The sequence below is a fragment of the Onychostoma macrolepis genome, chromosome 01 (assembly GCF_012432095.1).
Source record: "Onychostoma macrolepis isolate SWU-2019 chromosome 01, ASM1243209v1, whole genome shotgun sequence".
Lineage (NCBI taxonomy): Eukaryota > Metazoa > Chordata > Actinopteri > Cypriniformes > Cyprinidae > Onychostoma > Onychostoma macrolepis.
Window position 1 is genome coordinate 1,853,478 of NC_081155.1, and position 25,779 is coordinate 1,879,256.

At 43.5% G+C, this 25,779-nt stretch overlaps 3 protein-coding genes across 5 annotated transcripts in view; 2 read left to right on the forward strand and 1 right to left on the reverse strand.

Moving 5' to 3' along the window:
• Positions 1–282: 282 nt before the first annotated feature.
• parn (poly(A)-specific ribonuclease (deadenylation nuclease)) lies at positions 283–9,326 on the reverse strand. Of its 2 annotated transcripts, none has more exons than XM_058777794.1 (26): positions 9,172–9,326; positions 8,937–9,014; positions 8,711–8,790; positions 8,047–8,114; positions 7,246–7,327; positions 7,113–7,173; positions 6,876–7,032; positions 4,978–5,040; positions 4,829–4,867; positions 4,696–4,738; positions 4,541–4,621; positions 4,415–4,471; positions 4,255–4,332; positions 4,136–4,179; positions 4,010–4,052; positions 3,858–3,933; positions 3,567–3,677; positions 3,175–3,244; positions 3,031–3,086; positions 2,824–2,910; positions 2,647–2,721; positions 2,417–2,573; positions 2,215–2,321; positions 1,085–1,142; positions 934–1,013; positions 283–817 (listed from the first exon to the last, which is right to left on the reverse strand). In XM_058777794.1, exons 1-26 carry the CDS (start codon positions 9,188–9,190, stop codon positions 768–770), a joined length of 1,920 nt encoding a protein of 639 aa, XP_058633777.1. In that variant the 5' UTR covers positions 9,191–9,326; the 3' UTR covers positions 283–767. The 2 variants fall into 2 exon arrangements, with proteins under 2 accessions (XP_058633777.1, XP_058633768.1); XM_058777785.1 differs by having other exon boundaries at positions 895–1,013.
• Positions 9,327–11,097: 1,771 nt separating this feature from the next.
• LOC131536272 (bifunctional apoptosis regulator-like) lies at positions 11,098–17,447 on the forward strand. The gene is made up of 9 exons (XM_058769094.1): positions 11,098–12,268; positions 12,355–12,620; positions 15,018–15,222; positions 15,535–15,704; positions 15,809–15,947; positions 16,109–16,269; positions 16,446–16,452; positions 16,636–16,832; positions 16,911–17,447. Exons 2-9 carry the CDS (start codon positions 12,361–12,363, stop codon positions 17,104–17,106), a joined length of 1,335 nt encoding a protein of 444 aa, XP_058625077.1. The 5' UTR covers positions 11,098–12,268; positions 12,355–12,360; the 3' UTR covers positions 17,107–17,447.
• A 2,569-nt stretch (positions 17,448–20,016) lies between these two features.
• The window catches only part of LOC131541941 (bifunctional apoptosis regulator-like), a 7,764-nt gene continuing 2,001 nt past the window's right edge, over positions 20,017–25,779 (forward strand). Inside the window, exons 1-4 of one of the 2 annotated variants that reach the window (XM_058778022.1) lie at positions 20,017–20,174; positions 21,593–21,822; positions 22,775–23,051; positions 23,138–23,307. In XM_058778022.1, coding sequence (XP_058634005.1) covers positions 20,154–20,174; positions 21,593–21,822; positions 22,775–23,051; positions 23,138–23,307 — 698 coding nt within the window. In that variant the 5' untranslated portion in view covers positions 20,017–20,153. Of the gene's footprint in view, positions 20,220–21,592; positions 21,823–22,774; positions 23,052–23,137; positions 23,308–25,779 lie in introns of both variants that reach the window. The other variant, XM_058778013.1, reaches the window with a different exon arrangement.

Consider the following 25,779-nt stretch of genomic DNA (forward strand, 5'->3'; position numbering starts at 1 on the left):
ACAGAAACCTTGCACACTGAATCCGATGCATATTAATGAATTTTTATATATATATATATATATATATATATATAAAAATAATTCGAACCCGATCCGCACTTTTTTCATTACCGACAAATTTCGGAGGTAGTGTGTAAACGTGATTGACAGACCGTGAGGTCTTATTTAACGTGCGAAAATTTTGGATGAAGATTTCGGACTCAGTGTGCAATGACCCCAAGACTAACTTGATCTGAATATCAGATGATCTTAAGGCAAAGTGAATCATTCATTACACAGAAGTACTAAGAAAGACTCTTTAATTTCATCTCCCCTGGAAAAGGGAACATTTCAACATTTCATACAAAAAATTACAAGGATATGAACAGGACATTCGTGATGACATCATCAGACATTCTTTGACACGCGTAGTTCTTGTTTTTTCTCTCACCGTTAATCACTGTTAAACTAAAGACGCAAAACCCTCTTGAGGAATAAATAAACCTGCAGGACACGTCGACACTTAAAATGAGGGAGCGCTGTCGGAAACCACGTTAAAATACTACAGGACACGCTCATACACACTCACTCATACTCGGACAGGAAATGGCTCAGTAACTTCAGCACCTTTAAAACGCTCTGAACTTGGGCCACGCAAGGAGAGGTCACAGGAGGTCACAGGAAGTCAGACGACACACGCTGGGCGCCAGGAGTTAAGTGCAGTCTTCCGATTGGCTGTCGATTACACCCGGACTGAGCGAGGCTTCTGATTGGCTGCTGAGCCGTCGCTACCAAACCTGAGGAACGTCGAAGAGCGCCGGCGGCGTCGTTTCAGAAGCTGTGCAACAGAAAACAATCAAACGCTGCAGTTCAGCGGACGAGAGTTACGCGCCATACGTCAATGTAAACGCTCACCGTCTGACTTCCTCTTCTTGTGTCTGCGGCTCCTTTTACCTTGACTCTGATTGGCTGAGGACTCCTCGGGCTCCGCCTCCTCCTGCACTGGACTCACAGAGGATTCGCCTTCATCAGGCCTGGACAAACAGCAGCCAATCAGATGGAGTCATGACATCATGCGAGCGAGTTAAAGGGGCGGGGCACTTACTGCAGTCTGGGCCAATCACAGGAGCCAGCGACCTCAGCGTATGACTGCGAGCAGCTTCCTGTGACGCATACGAAATTAAACATCATGTTAATGAAATAAACAGGTTTGAAAAGACCGCAAGAACAATTACTGTTACCATAGTTTTATTAAATGCTCAATTATAGTGATGTGCATGGACACAGAGGATCGATATCATTGGAACCACTTTCAGAGATTTTTCCAGCTGATAAACAAAAAATAAACAAATACTGACAGCTAATCAGAACGCATCTGACTTTAAAGCTTGAATATAAAGCAGATGACAAAACTGCAACTCATTTATAATAAACAGAACTTTATCATCTATTGGTGTGGACGCTAATATTATCGTTAGTCACCATTTGTTACCACAGTTACTGTTATAGTTATTATCGTGATCATTGTAAACTTATCACTATAGTTCGTGTTATTACTTCTCATTATTTCTATTATTTTTGTCCACTGGTGTGGATGCTAATATTTATAATCACGGTTACTGTTTGTTATGATGTTGCTGTTATTGCTGTAGTACATTATCCTTGTAGTTCTAGTTGTTACTAATTATAATAATTGTCCATTGGTGTAGAAGCTAATACAGTTATTACAATTACCATAGTTAATATTGCTATAGCTATCATTACAGTGATTATCACTATAGTTATCTTTACAATTAAGACATTAGTAAGACACTAATTAAGTGTTGCGAACACTAGTATAGTTACAGTTGGTTTTGTTACAATCATTGTTTATTATTGCTATAGTTATCATTGATAGCATTATAGTAATTCTTGCAATAATTATTAGTTAAATTAGTTAACTAATTAATTAGTCAATATAACTAGTTAATATTAAAGTTATGTTTTTTTTTTATCTTTATTGTCCATTGCTGTGCACGCTAATACAGTGATTGTTATAGTTACTGATTTGAACCATAATATAAATATTGCTGTAGTTGTGGTTCATTAGTGTGGACTTGGTTACAGTAGTTATTGTCATAGTTGCAGTTGTCGATGTGGACGCCGTTATGATTGTCGCTGTAGTTGTTATGGTTACGGTCGTTGATGTGGACTCACTGCAGTTACAGTTGTCTGTGTGAATGCAGACACACTGACCGTCGGTCTTGATCTTCTTGACACTGCTGTAGTTTGTCCAGCTGCTGTCAGCGTCGTGATTCTGCTCCTCTAGAGACGGACTGATGCTCCTCTTGACCGCCTGCAGCCTGAACACACACACACACACACACACACACACACACACACGGTCAGATGACTGCCTGACTCATGCGGCGCGTCTGAGGGACTCTGTGGGACTCACCGGCCGAAGCCCGAGGCGGCGGCAGTGCTGTAGGACGTGTCCGCCCAGCCGTCATCGGTCCACCTCTTGCTGGTGTGTGTGCTCTTCTGTCTGGACTGCAGGTACTCGGCGTAGGTCTGGATGCGGTAGCTCTCGGCGTAGCGGCTGGTGTTCATGGCTGCACACAGAAGGCAGACGTTAGCAGATGATCGGCTCATGCTGAAGCTCAGCAGAGCATCTGAGAGTCTCACCTATCTGAACCTGCTCCGTCTGACTGAGACACACGAACGCCGACGTATCGTCGATCCACGACACCTGGATGTTCCCTGAGACACGGCAGACACAGATCAGCACACACACACAGACAGATGAGAGCGTGCGTGCGTACCTACTTACACCAAGTAAACGTGTGTGTGTGTGTGTGTTACCGAAGGCGCTGAAGAGCTGGTACAGGTCGCTGGTCTTCCACTCTTTAGGGAACGTGACGTACAGGACGTGATCTCTCTTGGGCTGCACTGAACACACACAAAACATCTGATAACTGACACTGTGAATGCTTTAATGAGACACACTGTATGTATACTGAGAAAAACTGTGTGTGTGTGTGTGTGTGTGCGTCTCTCAATAATTCTTACGGTCAGGTCCACTCATGTTCAGGTAGGGAATGTCAATCACCCTCATCAGGAATAATCTAGACACACAAACTCATGAGACACAGATTCAGACCCGTGTGTGTGTGTGTGTGTGTGTGTGTGTGTGTGTGTGTGTGTGTCTCTCACTTGTTGTAGAAGGGTTCGATGAGTTTGGAGCGAGCAGAGATGTAACTCTTTGGAGGCGTGAGAAAAGACCCTGAGAGAAAGAAACCCAAAACTAAATAAAAATCCCGCTGATAAACAGACAATTCAGACAGAGTTCAGATTGGAGGAGCAGATCTCAAGCTGCTGTAAATCTCACACACACACATGATATTTTAACACCGCAAAATGCCACAGCCACACTATTGAACAAGAGTGATAATTGATATGCTTTTTTAGCTGGTTGGTTTGGTCCGGTTCAAGAATTTCATTACTCTTAATTATTCATAAGACTTTTTAAATATTCCTATGGGGGAAAATGCTTCTGGAAGCAGATCACTGCACACGCGCACACACACACACACACACACACTCACCCAGGTAGTTTGCCATAGAGATGAAGCACAGTCCAGTGATGAAGGCATCATAACCGGCTTCATGAAGCTGCTCTGTGGACGTGTCGTAACTCTGGAGGCCTTCAGGACACTCTGAACACACACACACACACACACACACACGTATGAGGCTGGAGAGCGACAGGCGTGACGAGAGTCTGAATGTGTGTTTTTAGTCTGTGTGTGAGTGAATCAATGCGGGTGTGAGCGTGAGTCATGTTCACACGTTTGAGTCTGAGTGTGTTTGTATGGGAGTGTGTGTGAATGTGGTACCGGTGGTGGGTGATCTGAAGGGTTTCTCTCTCAGCTGTTTGTGCAGTTCAGCCAGTGATGTGTTGCTGATGATCTCCTGTCACACAAATACACTCATTAAACACACACACCCACGCAGCTCCAGATCACTACTGAACACACACGTGACACACCTTGAAGGGCTGTGTGGATGCCATCAGCTTGGTGTCTAACAGCCTGAAACACACAGAGAGAGAGAGAGAGAGCGTGAGCTGGCGCAGACGTGAACAGATGCGTGTGATCACGTGATCAGAGGTTACCTGGGAAACACAGACATGGCCACCTCCTTAAAGTCATCCAGCTCCTGTAAAACACACACAGCTGATCAGACTGAGACGCGCCACACTTTCCCACAATCCTCCAGTGCGTGCTCATGTACCTCAGGCAGCGGCCCACAGAACTGATGGATGGTGTGCATGACGTCCAGCAGCATGTTGTGACCCACCACCAGTTTACCCTGCGTCACACACACACACGAGCAGGTCAGGATGGTTCGTATCAGAATAATAAGAGTGTGTGTGTGTGAGAGAGATACTCACAGATTTAGAGATGGCTCTGATAACCCTGGAGAACCCCACAGCATCGTTCAGCTCCTCCTGTAACACACACGATCAGTCTGAAGTCACTGCACATCATCCAGAGGTCATGTGACTGAAGACACACACCTGCTCTCTCTGCTGCTTCTGCTGCTCTCTCCTCCTCCTCTCCTCTTCATCCACCTTACTGATCTGAATGAACCGCTCCTTCTGATAACACACACACACGGACGATCAGAGCCTGATGATGATGATATAATGTGCACTAACGAGTGTGTTTGTACCTTCTCTGTCTCCAGCGTCTCCACGTGAAGACCTTTAGAATACCTGAAACACAGAAAACACCAGACGCGTAAAGACCGAGCTCATAACACACACACACACACACACACACACACACAGAAGAGACAGGCTTACTTTGAGTTGAGCGTCTGATAGATGAGCTTCCTCTGAAAGCTGAAACACACACACACACGATATTAACGCTCATATTCAGCGCAGATCTGTTACACACAAACACACTCTATTTGAATGAAGTCTGTCAGTAACAGGCGTGTGTTTCTGACCCGGTGCAGGGCTCCAGATCCAGAGTCTGCTCCGAGTTCTTCAGAAGAGCTTCAACCTTCTGCCTGCAACACATCACCATCATCATCACAGCTGTGGATTCATGCACGTTTTTGTGTGTGTGGAGCGTGTGTGAGTGAGGAGTGTGTGGAGCGTGTGTGTGGAGCGTGTGTGTGTGTGAGAGAGTGTGGAGCGTGTGTATGCGTGTGAGAGGAGCGTGTGTGTGTGTGAGAGAGAGTGTGGAGCGTGTGTGTATGCGTGTGTGTGGAGCGTGTGTGAGTGAGGAGTGTGGAGCGTGTGTGAGTATGCGTGTGAGAGGAGCGTGTGTGAGTGAGGAGTGTGTGGAGCGTGTGTGAGTATGCGTGTGAGAGGAGCGTGTGTGTGTGTGTGTGTGTGTGTGTGTGAGAGTGTGGGCGTGTGTGTGCGTGTGTGTGGCGTGTGTGAGTGAGAGTGTGGGCGTGTGTAGTATGCGTGTGAGAGGAGCGTGTGTGAGTGAGAGTGTGTGGGCGTGTGTAGTATGCGTGTGAGAGGAGTGTGTGTGTGAGAGTGTGGGCGTGTGAGTATGCGTGTGTGTGGAGCGTGTGTGAGTGAGGAGTGTGTGTGAGTATGCGTGTGAGAGGAGCGTGTGTGTGTGTGAGAGAGTGTGGAGCGTGTGTGCGTGTGTGTGGAGCGTGTGTGAGTGAGAGTGTGTGTGTGAGTGTGTGTGTGTGTGTGTGTGGAGCGTGTGTGTGTGTGTGTGTGTGGGCGTGTGAGTGAGGAGTGTGAGCGTGTGTGTGAGTATGCGTGTGAGAGGAGCGTGTGTGAGTGAGGAGTGTGTGAGTATGCGTGTGAGAGGAGCGTGTGTGTGTGTGTGTGTGTGAGAGTGTGGAGCGTGTGTATGCGTGTGTGTGTGTGTGTGTGTGTGAGAGTGGAGCGTGTGTGCGTGTGTGTGGGCGTGTGTGAGTGAGAGTGTGTGGGCGTGTGAGTATGCGTGTGAGAGGAGCGTGTGTGTGTGTGTGAGAGAGTGTGGGCGTGTGTGAGTATGCGTGTGTGTGGAGCGTGTGTGAGTGAGGAGTGTGAGTATGCGTGTGAGAGGAGTGTGTGTGTGAGAGTGTGGAGCGTGTGTGTATGCGTGTGTGTGGAGCGTGTGTGTGTGTGTGTGTGTGTGTGAGAGTGTGTGTGTGTGCGTGTGTGTGGAGCGTGTGTGAGTGAGGAGTGTGGAGCGTGTGTGAGTATGCGTGTGAGAGGAGCGTGTGTGAGTGAGGAGTGTGGAGCGTGTGAGTATGCGTGTGAGAGGAGCGTGTGTGTGTGTGAGAGAGTGTGGGCGTGTGAGTATGCGTGTGTGTGGAGCGTGTGTGAGTGAGGAGTGTGTGTGAGTATGCGTGTGAGGAGCGTGTGTGTGTGAGAGAGTGTGGAGCGTGTGTATGCGTGTGTGTGGAGCGTGTGTGAGTGAGTGTGTGGGCGTGTGAGTGAGTGTGGGCGTGTGTGTATGCGTGTGTGTGGAGCGTGTGAGTGAGGAGTGTGAGCGTGTGTGAGTATGCGTGTGAGAGGAGCGTGTGAGTGAGGAGTGTGGGCGTGTGTAGTATGCGTGTGAGAGGAGCGTGTGTGTGTGTGTGTGTGTGAGAGTGTGGAGCGTGTGTATGCGTGTGTGTGTGTGTGTGTGAGAGTGGAGCGTGTGTATGCGTGTGTGTGGGCGTGTGTGAGTGAGGAGTGTGGAGCGTGTGAGTATGCGTGTGAGAGGAGCGTGTGTGTGTGTGTGAGAGAGTGTGGAGCGTGTGTGAGTATGCGTGTGTGTGGAGCGTGTGTGAGTGAGGAGTGTGTGTGAGTATGCGTGTGAGAGGAGCGTGTGTGTGTGTGTGTGTGAGAGAGTGTGGAGCGTGTGTGTATGCGTGTGTGGAGCGTGTGTGTGTGTGAGACTCACTCCACCGTCCGGATGAAGTCTCTCTGGTCTTCAGGTATGTTACAGACACCTGAGGTGGGCGTGTACGAGACAGGCCCCGCCCCGTTGATCTGGCTCCGCCTCTCCTCATACTGCTCCCTCAGCTGAGACTCCTCCTCCTGCGTCAGGTACGGGATCCCTACGGCAACCACAGCTGTCGGTCAAACACACAGCGCACTCCAGCAGCCAATCACACGACAGGAAGTCAAACTCACTGACCGCTGCGGAAGACCTTGTTGAAGTCGAAGCCCTGACTGGCCAGGAAGTCAATGCTGGAGCTCTGGAGGAAGAGGAGGAAGAGGAGTCAGGTTGAGCGTCAGACTGGTTTACTCGTGACGCGAGCGTCTCTCACCTGACAGATGAACTTGATGTCTGGAGACGTGCGGCTGAAGGGTTTGGGGAAGATGTAGAAGTTGAAGGCTTTAGTGATGTACCTGTGAGACGGAGACGGATCACTTCCACATCTAAACCAGCATTTCAGTGACTTTTAAGTGATATAAATCATGTCTTGTGGCAGAATTTGTTTGTAATAGTTATATTTAGCTCCGATTTACAATGTTTTTGTTTTTATAATTTTTTTTGCAATTCAGTTAAAACTTACTTTATTTCAGTTAGTGACGATGCTACATTTCTAAACTTTAATGCTTCATCTAATATTTAGACTTTAATATTTTGTGGTGGTAATTCCCAGAATTAAAGAATATCACAATCATCATCATATGCCACATTAGGCGCACAATACTCTTATGACAAAAAAAAAAAAAAAAAATGCAGAAAGGTTGTGTGTTATGAAATTCTGACACTATTTTTATCCATTTATCTTATTTGTGTTATTAAAAATAAAAACAAAGAATCCAATAGAAACAACAGGACAATTTAAAAAATACAAATAAAATAAAGAAAGCTTTACATCTTACAGATAGCTTCAGGGTACAAAACACTAAAGAAGTGACAAAAATTGAACAAAAGGAAATGGTCCTGTGTTTCATGTTTATCAGTCTAACATGTAAACCTTTAATACTGCGCTTTGAATAATTATTTTGTATTGAAACCATGAATTATTGATTTTGCATCTTGTTCTCTAATCGCTGGATCATGAAACACTAGGCACTGAAATCATTAAACCAGCCGGAGACACGGCGGCGATGCTCACGTGGACTGATTCTGGTCGTATCTGAAGGTGCAGACGCCGAACTGGAAGAGCAGGAAGTTCATGGAGTGCTGCAGGAAACCAGCAGAGCGTCAGCACACACACACACACACACACACACACACACACGCGATCGACTGTGATGCTGCAGACACACCACCTCACGCTACATCAGCACCATCCTGCTCCGTTGTGTTACTTCTGTTTTCAGCACCGTGCAGTTGCAATATACAAACTCATATATGATCACACAGTTCGTCTCGGACGAGGTCTTACATGTTTTTACATTCTTACAGCAGGTGCAATTACTGATGGAACCAGCGTCTAATTGTTTTAATCTACATTTAGATTTCAATCAGTAAAAGTTGTCCATTTCAGTCATGTTCTACCAGTACATTTTTCATATTCTATAAATTATAACGTATTTGTGAATTGATATAATGTTTATTCAGTTTAAAATATTCAAGATATTTTTTTCTTTTTTGCTTCATGTTTAGTTGTTAGTGTTTAAAAGAGTGAAAAAACAACATTAACATTGTCTGAATATCTTTCAATGCACTTTAATACTGTGATAATATCATAATAAACGCTTTAGTTATTACTGTGACTTTTAAAAACTAATATGATCATATTTCTAATGGACAGTCAGAGAAGTGTGTGGGTTTACCTTCCTCAGTTTAGTGTATCTCTCCTCTGGTGTGTCCAGTCCATTGGTCAGAGCACTGACTGACGGGCCATCACTGATTCCTACAACAACACACACACATTAACACATAATATCTCTCGCGCACACACACGCACACGCGCGCGCGCGCACACACACACTAACACAACCCCTCTCTTTCACACACACACACACACACACACACACACACACACACACACACACACACCTGTGAATTCTCCGTCTATGGAGATGAAATCCGCCTCCTGCACAGAGCTACACACCTCCGGAAGAACCTCCTTAAAATCTGTAAACACACAGATTGACACACATTAACACACACATCTGCGCACGCACACACTCGCGGGAGCGCGCGCAAACACATGCAGCCACTTAAGCTCGCGCGGTGTGTGGGTCTGCGTGCGGTTAAAATGTGATGTATTTGGTTATTTTGATCGTCTTACTCTGTCTGGTGACCTCCATTCTGTAAAGCAGCGATTCACACACAAACACACACTGGAAGCTTTAACCCCTGCCGCCGGAAGCAGTCGCTCGCACTTCCGCTCGCTGTGTGATCCTGCAGGAGGCGCTCTGAGGCCCAGTCTTTGAGTCGCTGGACACATATGACCGCTGGATCGTGTAATTACTTCCGTTTATTAAATCCAATAATTCATACATGAGATATAGATTAAAATCCGCTCAAGTGATCCTTGCTAAATAATTAAATAGAAACCTGTTATCTAGTCATCACAGGCGGCTGTGATTGGTTCCTCCTGCTCAGCGCAGAGAAAATTAACAGCTAATTTTTATTTACATTACATTAAAATACACAGTGAATATTTTAAATAGACGATTTTAAAAGCAGTCGAGCCGGGATTCGGTGAATCAAAATAATCGAGAATCAAATCAAACCAGATTCCCGCCGATTCCGGTCTAACGGTCAGAGCCTGAGGTAAATGTATATGTAAATATAAAATAAACACACAAAGAATGTATGAAATAAGCACACAAATAATCCTAATTTTATACTGAAAGGTGTTTAGGTCATGTTTCTTGTCATGTAATTTAATTAGGCCTACGAACTTCACAAATAATACAGGTTATACAGCTTATGTTGTTCCATATATGTGTTATATGTTATGCAGTTTAATTAGTTTAAATCAGAATCAGAAAGAGCTTTATTGCCAAGTATGTTTGCACACACACTGAATTTGTTTTAGTGTCACAAGCTTCCAGTACACAAAGACAACAACAACACACAGAGAGTAAAAATAAAATGTGAATAAAAAACACATATATAAATATAGATAAACCACACACAAAGAAAATAATAAATTGTATGTACAGGTAGGTGTGCTATAGATAAAATTGAATAGGAACAGAATAAATCAGTTTTATTTAAATAAGGGATGTACTAGGATGTAGGGTGATAAATAAGTACAAGAGGAATAAAAAAAAAAGGACCATTGCGTTTGTGAAAACATTAATGTTTTACATAAAAAAAAAAAAAATCAACCCTGAAAACACTTCTTCCCTATCGAAAGGTAACTCCCGTTGCGTCCTTATTGAGACTGTTTGGGGAAACTCCTGTTTACTCTGTTACTGAAGCCTGAATTGTTAACGTTTGTGTTGCTGCACAAACCAATGGCGCTCGAGCCCGCTAAAGGGGGCGGAGCCAACAGCTATATAAGAATCATCAGAATCTCCTTCAGCGACGCCTGCATATCAACTGCCTCGAAACGATGGCTGTTTGTCTGGCCCTGAAGACCTTCCTGCCAGCTTTAAAGGGACACCGCGTCCGAGTCCGGTCGGACAACACAACGGCGGTGGCCTACATCAACCACCAAGGCCGCCTCAGGTCACGTCCCCTTCACGGGATGACCTGACGTCTCCTGCTTTAGGCACAGACAGAACTGCTCTCACTACGAGCGGGTCATGTGCTGGGCAAACTGAACCAGGGAGCAGATACTGTATGTTGTCAAGGGACAATGTACTCTGGTCAGTTTTCGGCAAGGCAGAGGCTGACCTCTTCGCCTCCGAAGACAACCATCACTGCCCGATCTATCTTTCAAGACAGCGGGATGCTCAGCGATTGGCCCAACACCTGTCTGAACGCGAGGACTGGACTTGAGATCCACTGCTCTAGTTACTCACGTAACCGCGGTGATGAGGACCTCGGTGATAAGGACCTCGGTGATGAGGACGAGCGTTGCGTAACTGGCCACGCTACAGCTACTCGCGAATCGATGGCTGTCGCTTCAGTCATTGATTCTGATGAAATGGCGCTCTGGGCCGACTTATATAGCAGTTGGCTCCGCCCCCCTTTAGCGGGCTCGAGCGCCATTGGTTTGTGCAGCAACACAAACGTTAGCAAATCAGGCTTCAGTAACAGAGTAAACAGGAGTTTCCCCAAACAGTCGTCAATGACGACACAACGCTCGTTCCCTTATCTCAGGGGCCCGAGGTTACGTTTCCTTACCAGTTTTCACAACTGTAATCTTATAATAATGATTCATTTGAGCTGCCGGGTCAGAATTCACGGGAAATGTGTGCCATGTCTGTGAACTATAACTAAATAAATAAACAAAAAGAAAGAACGAGTCAAAAGAAACTTAAGTTCTTCAAAACTCAAATAATACAATTTCTTAGCAAAACGATTCACTGTTTCGAAGCGCTCGGCGGCACCTGGTCAAAACAGCGTAAACAAAAACTCAGGCCAAATATGTGTAATATACACCATATTCAAACCAGTAGCAAATGTTTTAATGACAGTGTAATCTATTAAAAATAACAATAACAATTATTAAATGCCATTAAATATGAGGGTTCTGTAAAATTAGTGTTGTTTTGTTAAAGTGTGGTGCTTGTTTTGTGTGTTATTAGGCACGGGTAGATAAATTAGAAACAATTAATGAACACGCATAAGCATTAAAATGAATTAAATAAACATAAACTGTATCTAAATCAACCTTGTTCAGAGAAGAGCTTAAAAGCACAAGGTGAAAATAACAGCCAGTAATACAGACTGTATTAACATCAGACTGGCTTTACAGAGACGACTACAACCTAAACGACCTTTCTCTGTGAGGAACTTTATATACTGTATTTATAAAGAATTGTTATTGTACGTCAGTGAGAGATGAATGTACAAATATTAGTAATGGTGATAAAGCACATTAAAAGTGAAACAAAGTGTGTGTGTGGTGGTATGTGTGCAGGTTTAGCTAAATTGACAATGTAGGAAACCAGAAAAATCCTTACTGTCCTTGTAACTCAAATGACAGATGATTGAGGAAAAATGTCCCATTTAACCTTGAATGAACCATATTTAATGTTTTTTTTTACATAATGTGTAGTGTTTTTGGTAGAAAACAATAGAAGTCAGTGGAAATTCCCATTGAATATTTTCTATCACGTGCATGAAGGTGCTGTGCTGACGTGAAGCAGTTTCTCTTTCTCTTCTGTTGTGATCATAAGAGATATGACTGCTTAAAATTAATAAACCGAAAGAGCTGATATGAGCAGAGAGACGAGGAGCTGACGGCCAGCGCTGAGACTGAAGTAAGACATAAACCTGTCTGCAGACTCTCACAGGATCCGTCCTGTGCTGTTATGTGATCTGTGTGTGTGTGTGTGTGTGTTGATAGAGTGAGATGGACGTGCGGATCCCTGTGGAGCCGGAGCTCAGTGAGTCTGAGTCTGAGGAGGAGGTGGCCGGTCTCTCTGAGTCTGAGTTCACCTGTCACTGCTGCTACCAGGTTCTGGTGGACCCCACCACACTCACCTGTGGACACAGCTTCTGCAGACACTGTCTGGCCAACTGGTGGGCCTCCGCTCTGCCCAGGGTCCGCACCGACTGCCCAGAATGCCGAGCGGTGTGGGTGGGCTTTCCCAAAGTCAACATCCTGCTCCGGTGAGAGACGAGACATGTAGATATCATTACAGTTACTTAGTGATGTCCGGTTCGTGAAGGAATCATTTGATTTAACCGGTTCTTCGTAGAGAACCGGTTCGGACTGAATCGTTTGAAACGGTTTGCGTCTCCAGTAATCCACAAATTTCTTAAGTTATTCACTTTTTAACATGCCTGACACTCCCTCAAAATAAACCAATATCCTGGAGTTATTCAGTTACTCCACCAGTACACTGACTGAACTGCTGTGAAAAGAGCTGATGATGAGCAGCTGATATACTGAACGTGTGTGCAGCGTGCTGGGTTACAGCAGTTCTCGTTCTCGAGTCAAGAACCGGTTGCAATGGTTTTTGGATTATGCATAAAGTGGATCATGGTTTCTGCACTGATGAGGTCTAATTTATTCACTTTATATCTTCAAGACTTGTAAAAAAAAATCCTAGTTTGCACATCACTGCCTTTACCTGTATTTGGTGCTTTAGTTGCAAGTCTTAACTGTAAGAAACTTGTCAGATCATGATGTTTTAACTGACTGTTAGTTATAATGACTAACTTTACATATCTGAATGTGTATTTTCATCCTGGCCTGGGACGATAGACTTGACATTACGTCATTGCGAATGACGTCATTACGTTAGGGTGTAAAAGAACCGGTGAACCGTTTTTTTTTTAACCGGTTCATTGAAACGAACTGTCTGAACGAACTGGTTCGTGGAAAAGAACCGGACTTCCCATCACTACAGTTACTGTTAATATAGTTTAGTTTGTAGTGTGAACGGGCCTTAAACGGGTCATGAACTGAGAAACTAAAATTCCCTTGATCTTTTCACATATAAGAGATCATCGCACTATAAAAACATCCTGTGAGTTTCAGAACTCAAAACGACAGCATGTGGAATGTTCTACTCTGTGATGTAATAGTATGGATAAGCACCGCCTCCGCAGAAGAAGATCAACGCCTGCTTCTACATCACTGCCTGTTCAGCTCCGACCTCCGATTCTACATCGCTGCCTGTTTAGCCCCGCCCACCGATTCTACATCACTGCCTGTTCAGCTCCGACCTCCGATTCTACATCGCTGCCTGTTCAGCCCCGCCCACTGCTTCTACATCACTGCCTGTTCAGCCCCGCCCACCGATTCTACATCACTGCCTGTTCAGCCCCGCCCACCGATTCTACATCACTGCCTGTTTAGCCCCACCCACCGATTCTACTTCACTGCCTGTTCAGCCCCGCCCACCGATTCTACATCACTGCCTGTTCAGCCCCGCCCACCAATTCTACATCACTGCCTGTTCAGCCCCGCCCACCAATTCTACATCATTGCCTGTTTAGCCCCACCCACCGATTCTACTTCACTGCCTGTTAAGCCCCGCCCACCGATTCTACATCACTGCCTGTTCAGCCCCGCCCACCGATTCTACATCACTGCCTGTTCAGCCCCGCCCACCGATTCTACATCATTGCCTGTTTAGCCCCACCCACCGATTCTACTTCACTGCCTGTTTAGCCCCGCCCACCGATTCTACATCACTGCCTGTTTAGCCCCACCCACCGATTCTACATCACTGCCTGTTCAGCCCCGCCCACCGATTCTACATCACTGCCTGTTCAGCTCCGACCTCCGATTCTACATCGCCTGTTTAGCCCCGCCCACCGATTCTACATCACTGCCTGTTCAGCCCCGCCCACCAATTCTACATCACTGCCTGTTCAGCCCCGCCCACCGATTCTACATCACTGCCTGTTCAGCCCCGCCCACCGATTCTACATCACTGCCTGTTCAGCTCCGACCTCCGATTCTACATCGCCTGTTTAGCCCCGCCCACCGATTCTACATCACTGCCTGTTTAGCCCCGCCCACCGATTCGCGCATGCAGTGTAAATAAAGAGAGCCTGGGTGCAGGTCTACGCAGAGACCAAACGATAAAGATGCTCTGAAGACAACAAGACGCTGTTCAGTGCCAAGCTGTTCAGAAGCTTCCTTCTGATCCCAACGTTAGGAAAGAGTAGATGAACTTTATTTCTAATGAAGATTGGTCCGTTCGCCGCAGGGGCCCCTCAAAAGACAGCCCTGCTTCCGAGTCTACAATCCTCCACGCCTATTCAAACAGAGCGTTCTGATCAAAAACAGGACAGAAAATTACTTCTAAATTATGATGTTTTTTTATGTCAAAATCTTGATAACATTATAAGTGGACCTCAGAGAACAGTACAAAATAAAAAAACAAGGCAGTTCATGACCCCTTTAAATCAGATATCTGCATGTCCTAACAGTTACTAACAGAGTTAAGTTTGGTTCTGGTCACTGTATGATGTACATGTTCTCAATCAGCAGCCTCTGTGTGTGTTTCTGATGTGTCTCTGTGTGTGTGTGTGTGTGTGTGTGTGTGTCAGGGATGCGGTGGAGAAGCTGTTTCCCGCTGACGTGAGCCGACGGAAGAAGGCCATCCTGAGCGATCCGGGGTTCTGTCGTGTTCTCCAGGCTTTCCAGCAGCAGGAGACGAGACAGGCCCCTCGTGCAGCTCCGCCACAGAACCCACGGCCGATCAACATCGGAGAGTTTTACTCCGGAGTCGTGACGACACTGACCTTCATGACTGTGAGTGACACAAACACACACACACACATGTCTGGTTTGCTATCCTTGTGGGGACTCTCCATAGGAGTAATGCTTCTTCTACTGTACAGACCGTATATTCTATTGTCCTACACCTAAACCTACCCCTTACAGGAGACTACAGGCATCAAAAAACTTCATTCTGTGTGATTTATTAGCTTGTTTACCCGTGACACGAGTCCCCATGAGTCTGTGTGTTTTCAGGTTTAAGTCCCCACCTGAATAGAAAAACAGGTACACACACACACACACACACACACACTGCATCATCACTGTGTGTGTGTGTGTGTGTAGATGCTGGTGTTATTGTACCGTGCGTTCAGTACCGACTCCAGTCATGAGGTGCTGCTCAGTAAACCGCTCAGCAGGTGGAGCACGGATGATGTCACTCTGTGGGTGGAGCATCTGGGCATCTGGACCAATCAGTATAAAGAGACCTTCCACAGAGAGAAGATCAACGGCAGGTAACACTCACACAGAGCATTTCTCAGTCCTGGAGACCCACGGCACTGCACATCAGTGACCTGTGACACGTGTGTGTGTGTGTGTGTGTGTGTGTGTGTGTCAGATTACTGTTTGCTCTCAGTGATGAAGATCTGTCTGCGGCTCCGTTCAACATCGAGAATCAGTCTCACAGACAGATCATCCTGGAGGAGCTGCACAGACTCAAAGAAACCAGAGTCTCACTCGACCTCTGGCAGTACAAGGTGAGTGTGTGTGTGTGTGTGTGTGTGTGTGAGTCTGAGTGTGTTTCAGCACACAGCACTATTAAATCAGGTTTCTCCCAGAGCTGTCAGGAGTCTCTGTGTGTTCCGTGTATCTGTTGACCACAGCGACTAACACTGTTAATCATCACGTGTGTCTGCAGGATCTGTATTTAGGGAAGACTCTGTTCCTGCTGATCGCTCTGAGGAACGTCCCTCGTCTGACGCTGCTCTACATGTTCCTGTTTGATTATGAAGACACGTTCCTGCCCTTCATTCACACCAGCTGCCCGGCGACAGCAGACCGTCCACCGACACACCGCTGGTAAAACTGGATATAAAATACACATATATATGCATGTTTAGCAACAAACAAAAATATATTGTTTCTATAGATATAATCAACCACATTAAATGAATAGTTTCATATATCTGCATCATTTTAAATTAGATTGTCATTCACAAAGCTGCATGGGATTGTAGTTGTTTCCCTCATTAAAGCTGTGAAGTTCACAGTCTTGTGTCTTTGTCTTTTCACCTGATTTTCAAACACTTTTTTGCTTCCAGTCAGAGTTTGTAATGTTGTGAATCTCCCATCGGGTTGGTTTGGTTCATGGCTTATAACACTATAACAGAGCTTTTTAATAAATCTCTTTGGGGAAATTACTAACAGAACCCTGTGCTGTATCAGGAGCGTCCGGGCTGGCTTCAGTGGGCGGAGTTTCTGCTGATGTACTTCCTGCTGCCCTATCAGCTGCTGTCTGCGGTCGCCTGGCAGTGGCTGAGCGTTCATTACTGGACGGCAGGTTTCGTCATCGCTCACGCCACGTTACTGACGGTGCTGGACGTGTGTTTCTACTGGACACTGTGGAAGAGAGGAGAGATGAGGTACACACACACACACACACACGATTCATTGAGTCTGAGATTGAACCCGTGTGATTTCTGTGTGTGTTGTGATTGCAGGACGCTCCCTAAGAGGGTGTGGCTTCAGATGTTTGCAGTGTTGTTCAACACGTCTCTGTTTGTGCTGCTGTGGCCAATGATGCCTCTGTTCTTCATTAATATTGAGATCTACACACAGCTGTATTTGAACCCGTTTCTCACTGCAGTGCTGGTGAAACGAACACTCCTGCCCGCAGACACACAGCACAGGCCCTGACACACACATTACACATCTGACACACACTTTTATCATGTTTGTTAAGTGACTTGCACTGCATTCATGCCACACATTTGATCAGTTCATGCATTCTCTGGGAATCGAACCTATGACCTTGGCGTTGCGAGCGCTGTGATCCACTGTTTGAGCCACAGGAACGCCACAAACACACTTCTGTGTCTTGGTCATGCTGGGACTTTACACTCACAATCACCTCTCTGCTTTCATATTATAATCAGGTTCATAGTATCGTCAGTGTCTGACGTGTGTGAAAAGAAGTAATTTTATAAATTGATTTCATGACTGTAATAACTGGAGGATATATAAAGTATATATTTATTTAAAAATGGTGGTTGTGTGACTCATTTTCAAATTAGCTAAAACTCAATTTAGAATAGAAATATGATGTATATGAAGACAAATGTACAATGCAATAAGAAACACCACTGCTACAGCTATTACACATTTTTACATATACATTTTAAATCATAGCCTTATGACTATGCTGATGATTTATTGCATTGTTCATCTGTGCTGTGTTGCCTCAGTTTGGTCAGTTATTTTCACCGGCAAGGAAGGGACTTCAAGAATGAAACAAACTGAGATGTTCAGAGACTAGTACACATACCTCTCGGTCTCAAACTGCTCACCATCACTCCCTGATTGCAGGAATGTCGAGCTAACAGAAACTGAAATGTTTAGTATTCAGATCTTACTGGTAGAACTCAATAACCAGCAATAAAGTACAACAACTTTATAGCAACCTTTTAATGAAGAAAATATAAAAGCTTTGTTCAGCAGGTGTAGAGGGCATACTGTCCACATATATATATATATACAGTATATATATATATATACAGTATATATATATATATATATATATATAAGCGCAAAACCCACCAACTGTAAATTCTCCCTTCATTCCTTAGCTGTTTGTCAACACTTTCTACGAAGCCTGTATTTATAATACATTATAAGCCTTACGCATTTGTGGTTATAACTTTTAAGAGTATGATTATGTATAACACACAATGAATGAATACCATAATAAATCCACTTAATTTATAATGGATTATCTTGGAGTAGTTTATTTAAGATCTGGACAGTATTGTGAGTGTTTCCTGTGAGGTTAATGTTAATTTTGCTGTCAGCTAGTTTAAGATCTAGTTTGAGAGAATACTTTCAAATGAAGAAAAAAAAAAAATGCAATGTGTGTGTGCTTTTTTTTTTTTTTTATAACGTTTTAACGTTATAAAATAAAACTTAATTCTAAATGCTGTCCATTTCGTCCATATTAGTGTTATTGTTGATCCAGTTCGGTAGGTGGCGCTGTTACAATGCGGTCTTTAGAACAAAGCAGGAGCCCTTCTTCAGAGCGGGCCACTTTCTCAATCACCCGACCTTTCAGTCCCTGGAGACATGTGTATGCTAGATTGGGTCATTATTTACATATATATCCAATAATTCATACATGAGATATAGATTAAAATCTGCTCCCAAGTGATCCTTGCTAAATAATTAAATAGAAACCTGTTATCTAGTCATCACAGGCGACTGAATTAAAATTAACATCTAACTTTAATTTACATACACAGTGAATATTTAATACAGACGAATTATTATTTCAAAGCAGTGATCCAGTCAAGCAGGGATTCGGTGAATCAAAATGATTCAGAGTCAAATCGATCAAGATTCCCGCCGATTCCGTTCTAACGGTCAGACAGCGTGAGGTAGAACTTTTAGACATAAACAAACGTTTCTGCGCATGCGCGCTTTTGTGGCCCTAACTTAACTAGCTTCCGGTAGACATCCAAATAGAATCAACAACAGTTAAGTCCCTCTAGAGTAGAATATTTTTTGATAACAAGCAAAATATGTTTGCTGCATAAATCAGACGGACTTATTAAAAATGCAAATTCATTCTCTGCCAGCAGCAGGCGCTTTAAAGCGGGAGAACTAGAGGTTTCTCCAGTAATCTCAGCTGCGGGTCGGAATTCATGGGAAATGTCTGTCACGTGCTTGAAAGAAAAATAAATAAATGAATGAAGAAAACTTTTTAAAACTTAATACAATTTTTTAGCAAAACGATTCACTGTTTCGAAGCGCTCGAAACACTACAATATGGCGACACCTGGTCAAAACAGTGTAAATGAAACAAGAACTCAGGCCAAATATGTGGAATATACACCATTTTCAAACCAATAGAAAATGTTTTAATGAGAGTGTAATCTATTACATGTAATTAAATACCAATAAAAACGAGGGTTCGGTAACATCTGTGTTCTTTTATTAATATGTAAATGCTTGTTTTGTGTGTTACTAGGCAGGGGTAGATAAATTAGAAACAATTAAATATCAATATACTTTTTAGTTATACTTGCATACGTATTAAAATGAATTAAATAAACATAAACTGTATCTAAATCAACCTTGTTCAGACAAGGGCTTAAAAGCACAAGGTAAAAATAACAGCCAGTAATACAGACTGTATTAACATCAGACTGACTTTACAGAGATGACTACAACCTAAACAACCTTTCTCTGTGAGGAACTTTATATACTGTATTTATAAAGAATTGTTATTGTACGTCAGTGAGAGATGAATGTACAAATATTAGTAATTGTTATAAAGCACATCAAAAGTGAAACTGAAAGTGTGTGTGTGTGTTGGTATGTTGGTATATCCGGGTTTAGCTAAATCAGCAATGTAGGAAACCAGAAAAATCCCTACTGTTACTGTAACTCAAATGATAGATAGCTGACAAAAATGTCCCATTAAACCTTGAATTAAGCATATTTAATAATTGTTGTACTTAATGTGTAGTGTTTTTGGTAGAAAACAATAGAAGTCAATGGAAAGTCCCCATGAATATTCTAAATCACGTGTGTGTGTGTGTGTGTGTTTGTGTTTATGTTTGAGGAGGAAGGAGCTGCTCTGAAGTGAAGCAGTTTCTCTTTCTCTTCTGTTGTGAACAGAGATATGAGCATTTAATAAACGTCAATAAACCGAAAGAGCCGATGTGAGCCAGAGGAGAAACAAACAGCTGATGGCCAGCGCTGAGACTGAAGTAAGACGTGAACCTGTCTGCAGACTCTCAGAGGAGCCGATAATGGTGCCGTCCTGTGCTGTTATATGATCGTGTGTGTGTGTGTGTGTGTGTGTGTGTGTACTTGTTTATGCTACATTGAGGTAGGGGTAGGCGATATGACCAAAATCTTACATCACGATATGACTAATTTTATATCACGATAATGATATATATCACAATATAGTTATTTTTTTCTTTCAAAAAGTTTTTTTATGATATTAAAATCTTTGATACCATAGAATGTTCATAATCCTTTGTCAATATCAAACTAAGACAAGCCTAAAAAGAGACAAAGAAACTCAACCTCACTGAAGATAAATAGTGATGAAATAAGGATAAGAAACTAATTGCAAGCAATAGGACAAAAAACTACAATAAATAAGAAATGCTACATACATTGTGTAAATTAATTAGTCTTCACTGTGTTAATTATACAGATATATATAATTAACGTGTATTCAGTATAGATTCTATACATATATATAAATATATCATTATTATTATTTTTCATTTCTTCTTATTAAAGTTACAAAACTGATTTAGTCAAGAGCATTGTTGTTTGATTAATATGAATGGCAGACAGGACGAATATTGGACAGCTTCCCCTTTAAGACCGAAGTCCTGGTCCAATACACTGTTACATATGCGTTTTCTTTTTCAGCTGTTTACTCTCTCTTAAGACCTAAATCACTCTGTTTATGAGGATACCTGCAAAGACGAGGATTCTGATGCATATAAGTGTGTTTATGTAATCGTTCAAAGCCAATAAAGCGGCAAAAAATGTATGCTCCTCTCAGACAGAAACAGAGACGGCTCACGCATATAGCTCTGTTGTTTTTGTTTCAACGGCTAAGAATCGGTTGTTTAAAACTGCAGTGCTTAGATGTAGTTCCTCGTTTAGGAACGAGCTCCTCATTTTGTCCTGGCTGGTTGTTCTCCACCTGGTTCTGTCTCTGCTTCATGTCCCATGGTGGCATGTAAAGACTGCAGTCATCCAAATGATGAAAAGTATTACCGTAAACAATGTATTTTGCGACACGAAAAAATAAACAATAGAGCATAATATGAAATGATAGACTTTTTATTTCATCCATCCGATATATATCGTCATATCGCACAGCCCTACATTGAGGGGACCAAATGTCTCCACAAGGATAGTAAAACCTAAAATTTTTGGCATTGTGGAGACTGGCCTATGGTCCCCACGAGGGAAAAAAATATTAAAAATAGTAAATAATGTTTATCTGAAAGTGTAAGAACGCAAACAGGTTTTCTGTAAGGGGTAGGTTTAGGGGACAGAAAATATCATTTGGTCAGTATAAAAGTAATAGTCTATGGAAAGTCCCCACAATTCACAGAAACCTAAAGTGTGTGTGTGTGTGTGTGTGTGTTGACAGAGTGAGATGGACATGCGGATCCCTGTGGAGCCGGAGCTCAGTGAATCTGAGTTCACCTGTCACTGCTGCTACCAGGTTCTGGTGGACCCCACCACACTCACCTGTGGACACAGCTTCTGCAGACACTGTCTGGCCAGCTGGTGGGCCTCCGCTCTGCCCAGGGTCCGCAAAGACTGCCCAGAATGCCGAGCGGTGTGGGTGGGCTTTCCCAAAGTCAACATCCTGCTCCGGTGAGAGACGAGCTCTGTTCACACACGCTTCAGTCAGTGACCAGATTACACACAGTGGCTACTACGTTTACATGCAACCAAATAATCCGTTTGTAATCGGATTGACGGCTCAGTCAGAATGAAAAGGCTTCATGTAAACACCTCGATCCGATTCAAGGGGGTGGTTTATTCCTTTTCTAATACAATTGAGAGTGCATGTAAACATTCGATCAGATTGAACCCCAAAACTGAAAGGACTGAATCAATTCCGATTTGAACCTTGTGACATATAAAAGCACACATCAACCCGATCACTTTATTTAGCGTTCATGTAAACACTACGTTCAGATTCATCAATCATAGTTCAACAGTTCAGTCCAATGAACTACACCTACAGTTTTAATACTCATTTGAACTCTATAGCAATAACTATAACTGTAATGTTTTTTAGAATTGTTTTAATAGTTGTTGCTATAGTTACTATTATTATTATAGTTCTAATTAATATATATAGTTACCATTTAGATATCATTATCATTGTAGTTCTCATTATAGTTATCGTTACAGTTCTAGTTATTTGTGGTATGAACAGGCCTTAATTCAGATTGTGACACCTGTCCAAATAGTTAATGATGTAGTTTATTGCTAAGTATGGTTCTGGTCACTGCATGATGCTCATGTTCTCAATGAGACTCACAATGAAGCAGCCTCTGTGTGTGTGTGTGTGACATGGGTATGACAGAGGTATTACAATTTGAATGTGGTTTATGAGGACACTGCCTATGTCCCCGTAATTCAAAAGGCTTAAAAAACATACTAAATGGTGTTTTTCTTTTAATCTAAAAATGCCTGTAGTAAGGGGTAGGTTTAGGTGTAGGCCAATAGAATATACAGTTTGTACAGTATAAAAACCATTAAGGCTATGGAGAGTCCCAGTAAACCACTAAAACAAACGTGTGTGTGTGTGTGTCAGGGATGCGGTGGAGAAGCTGTTTCCCGCTGACGTGAGCCGACGGAAGAAGGCCATCCTGAGTGATCCGCAGTTCTGTCGTGTTCTCCAGGCTTTCCAGCAGCAGGAGACGAGACAAGCCCCTCGTGCAGCTCCGCCACAGAACCCACCGCAGTTCAATATACTGAACCAACCACTGTTTAATATGTTGAACCAACCACCGTTTAATATGTTGAATCCACCGGAGTTCAACATCAGAGACTTTTGCTCTGGAATCAGTATAGTGCTGTGCTGCGTGGCTGTGAGTGACACATACACACACACACACACTAAGGATGAGTTGCTGCACTGCATCATCACTGTGTGTGTGTGTGTGTGTGTGTGTAGATGCTGGTGTTATTGTACCGTGTGTTCAGTACCGACTCCAGTCATGAGGTGCTGCTCAGTAAACCGCTCAGCAGGTGGAGTGCTGATGATGTCACTCTGTGGGTGGAGCATCTGAGCGTCTGGACCAATCAGTATAAAGAGACCTTCTGCAGAGAGAAGATCAACGGCAGGTAACACTTACACTACAGTCATTTACATCTGGAATTAGAGGTCGTCAGTCCTGGTCCTGGAGACCCACAGCTCTGCGCAGGCATCTCATCAGATCACCGTGAGACTCCAGAACTAGGACTGACAACCAGTAGAGTCTGAAAAAGGGTGAACGTTTGAATCACTCCTGGCAGACGCCCAAATACACTATAATTAAATAATACTGTTTCTTTGTCACAGAGTTTTTTAGGCATGAATGTACTTCTTTGGACTTCAAATATGTGGTTTGTTAATAAAGATAACATCTATTTGAAAATGTGCTTCTATGTTTTCTGAGCTGTGAGCTCCAGATGCTCAGCAGTCGTTCTGCGCTCATGAACCCGCATAGAGAGCGCCTCACCTTGGCCAGATCTTCTGGAGTTTACTGCTGGCTTTGATGTGTCTTTATAGTGGTTAAACATGGGATATAATTTGTTTTAGGTGAATCTCACGGGTTTGGTCTCATTAATCTATTATTTGTTCCAATTGTTTCAGCTGAAAATCTCCCCATGTTATATTTTATTTAACTACATTGCTGTAAATCAGAGCGCTGCCTTTGTACTTTTGACTGAATTGCTTGGCAACTTTTTTAGATGGTGACAAGAGACCATTTTTTTTACGAGTGAGTCAACAGTAAAGACTTTTATATTGAAAGAGACTGAAATGCTGTTGTGTACAAGGAAGTTTTTATTTTATTTTTACTTTCAACAACAGCTTGTAAGACGCAGCCAACAAATGCACTGAGCAGCGCTGTCAGTGGAAATCACCCTTAAAGGGATAGTTCACCCAAAAATGAAAATTCTGTCATTAATTACTCACCCTCATGTCGTTCCAAACCCGTAAGACCTTCGATCATCTTCAGAACACAAATTAAGATATTTCTGATGAAATCCGAGAGCTCTCTGACCCTCCATAGACAGCAATGCAACTGAAATGTTCCCAGGCCCAGAAACGTAGTAAGGACAACGGTAAAACAGTACATGTGACCTCAGTGGTTCAACCGTAATGTTACGAAGCTACAAGAATGCTTTTTGTGAACAAATAAAAAAAAAAACTTTATTCAACAATTCTAACCGTCCTCCACCATTATCTAGAGTACCACAAAGCATGCCTGTGCACTCCTGTGCTCGTAAACCAGGCGCAGCACATGCGTGTTCTGCTGCTACTCCTGTGATATTGCTCACATATATACAGTGAGGAAAATAAGTATTTGAACACCCTGCTATTTTGCAAGTTCTTCCACTTAGAAATCATGGAGGGGTCTGAAATTGTCATCGTAGGTGCATGTCCACTGTGAGAGACATAATCTAAAAAAAAAAATCCAGAAATCACAATGTATGATTTTTTAACTATTTATTTGTATGATACAGCTGCAAATAAGTATTTGAACACCTGTCTATCAGCTAGAATTCTGACCCTCAAAGACCTGTTAGTCTGCCTTTAAAATGTCCACCTCCACTCCATTTATTATCCTAAATTAGATGCACCTGTTTGAGGTCGTTAGCTGCATAAAGACACCTGTCCACGCCATACAATCAGTAAGAATCCAACTACTAACATGGCCAAGACCAAAGAGCTGTCCAAAGACACTAGAGACAAAATTGTACACCTCCACAAGGCTGGAAAGGGCTACGGAAATTGCCAAGCAGCTTGGTGAAAAAGGTCCACTGTTGGAGCAATCATTAGAAAATGGAAGAAGCTAAACATGACTGTCAATCTCCCTCGGACTGGGGCTCCATGCAAGATCTCACCTCGTGGGGTCTCAATGATCCTAAGAAAGGTGAGAAATCAGCCCAGAACTACACGGGAGGAGCTGGTCAATGACCTGAAAAGAGCTGGGACCACCGTTTCCAAGGTTACTGTTGGTAATACACTAAGGCGTCATGGTTTGAAATCATGCATGGCACGGAAGGTTCCCCTGCTTAAACCAGCACATGTCCAGGCCCGACTTAAGTTTGCCAATGACCATTTGGATGATCCAGAGGAGTCATGGGAGAAAGTCATGTGGTCAGATGAGACCAAAATATAACTTTTGGTCATAATTCCACTAAACGTGTTTGGAGGAAGAAGAATGATGAGTACCATCCAAGAACACCATCCCTACTGTGAAGCATGGGGTGGTAGCATCATCTTTGGGGTGTTTTCTGCACATGGGACAGGCGACTGCACTGTATTAAGGAGAGGATGACCGGGGCCATGTATTGCGAGATTTTGGGGAACAACCTCCTTCCCTCAGTTAGAGCATTGAAGATGGGTCGAGGCTGGGTCTTCCAACATGACAATGACCCGAAGCACACAGCCAGGATAACCAAGGAGTGGCTCTGTAAGAAGCATATCAAGGTTCTGGCGTGGCCTAGCCAGTCTCAGACCTAAACCCAATAGAGAATCTTTGGAGGAGCTCAAACTCCGTGTTTCTCAGCGACAGGCCAGAAACCTGACTGATCTAGAGAAGATCT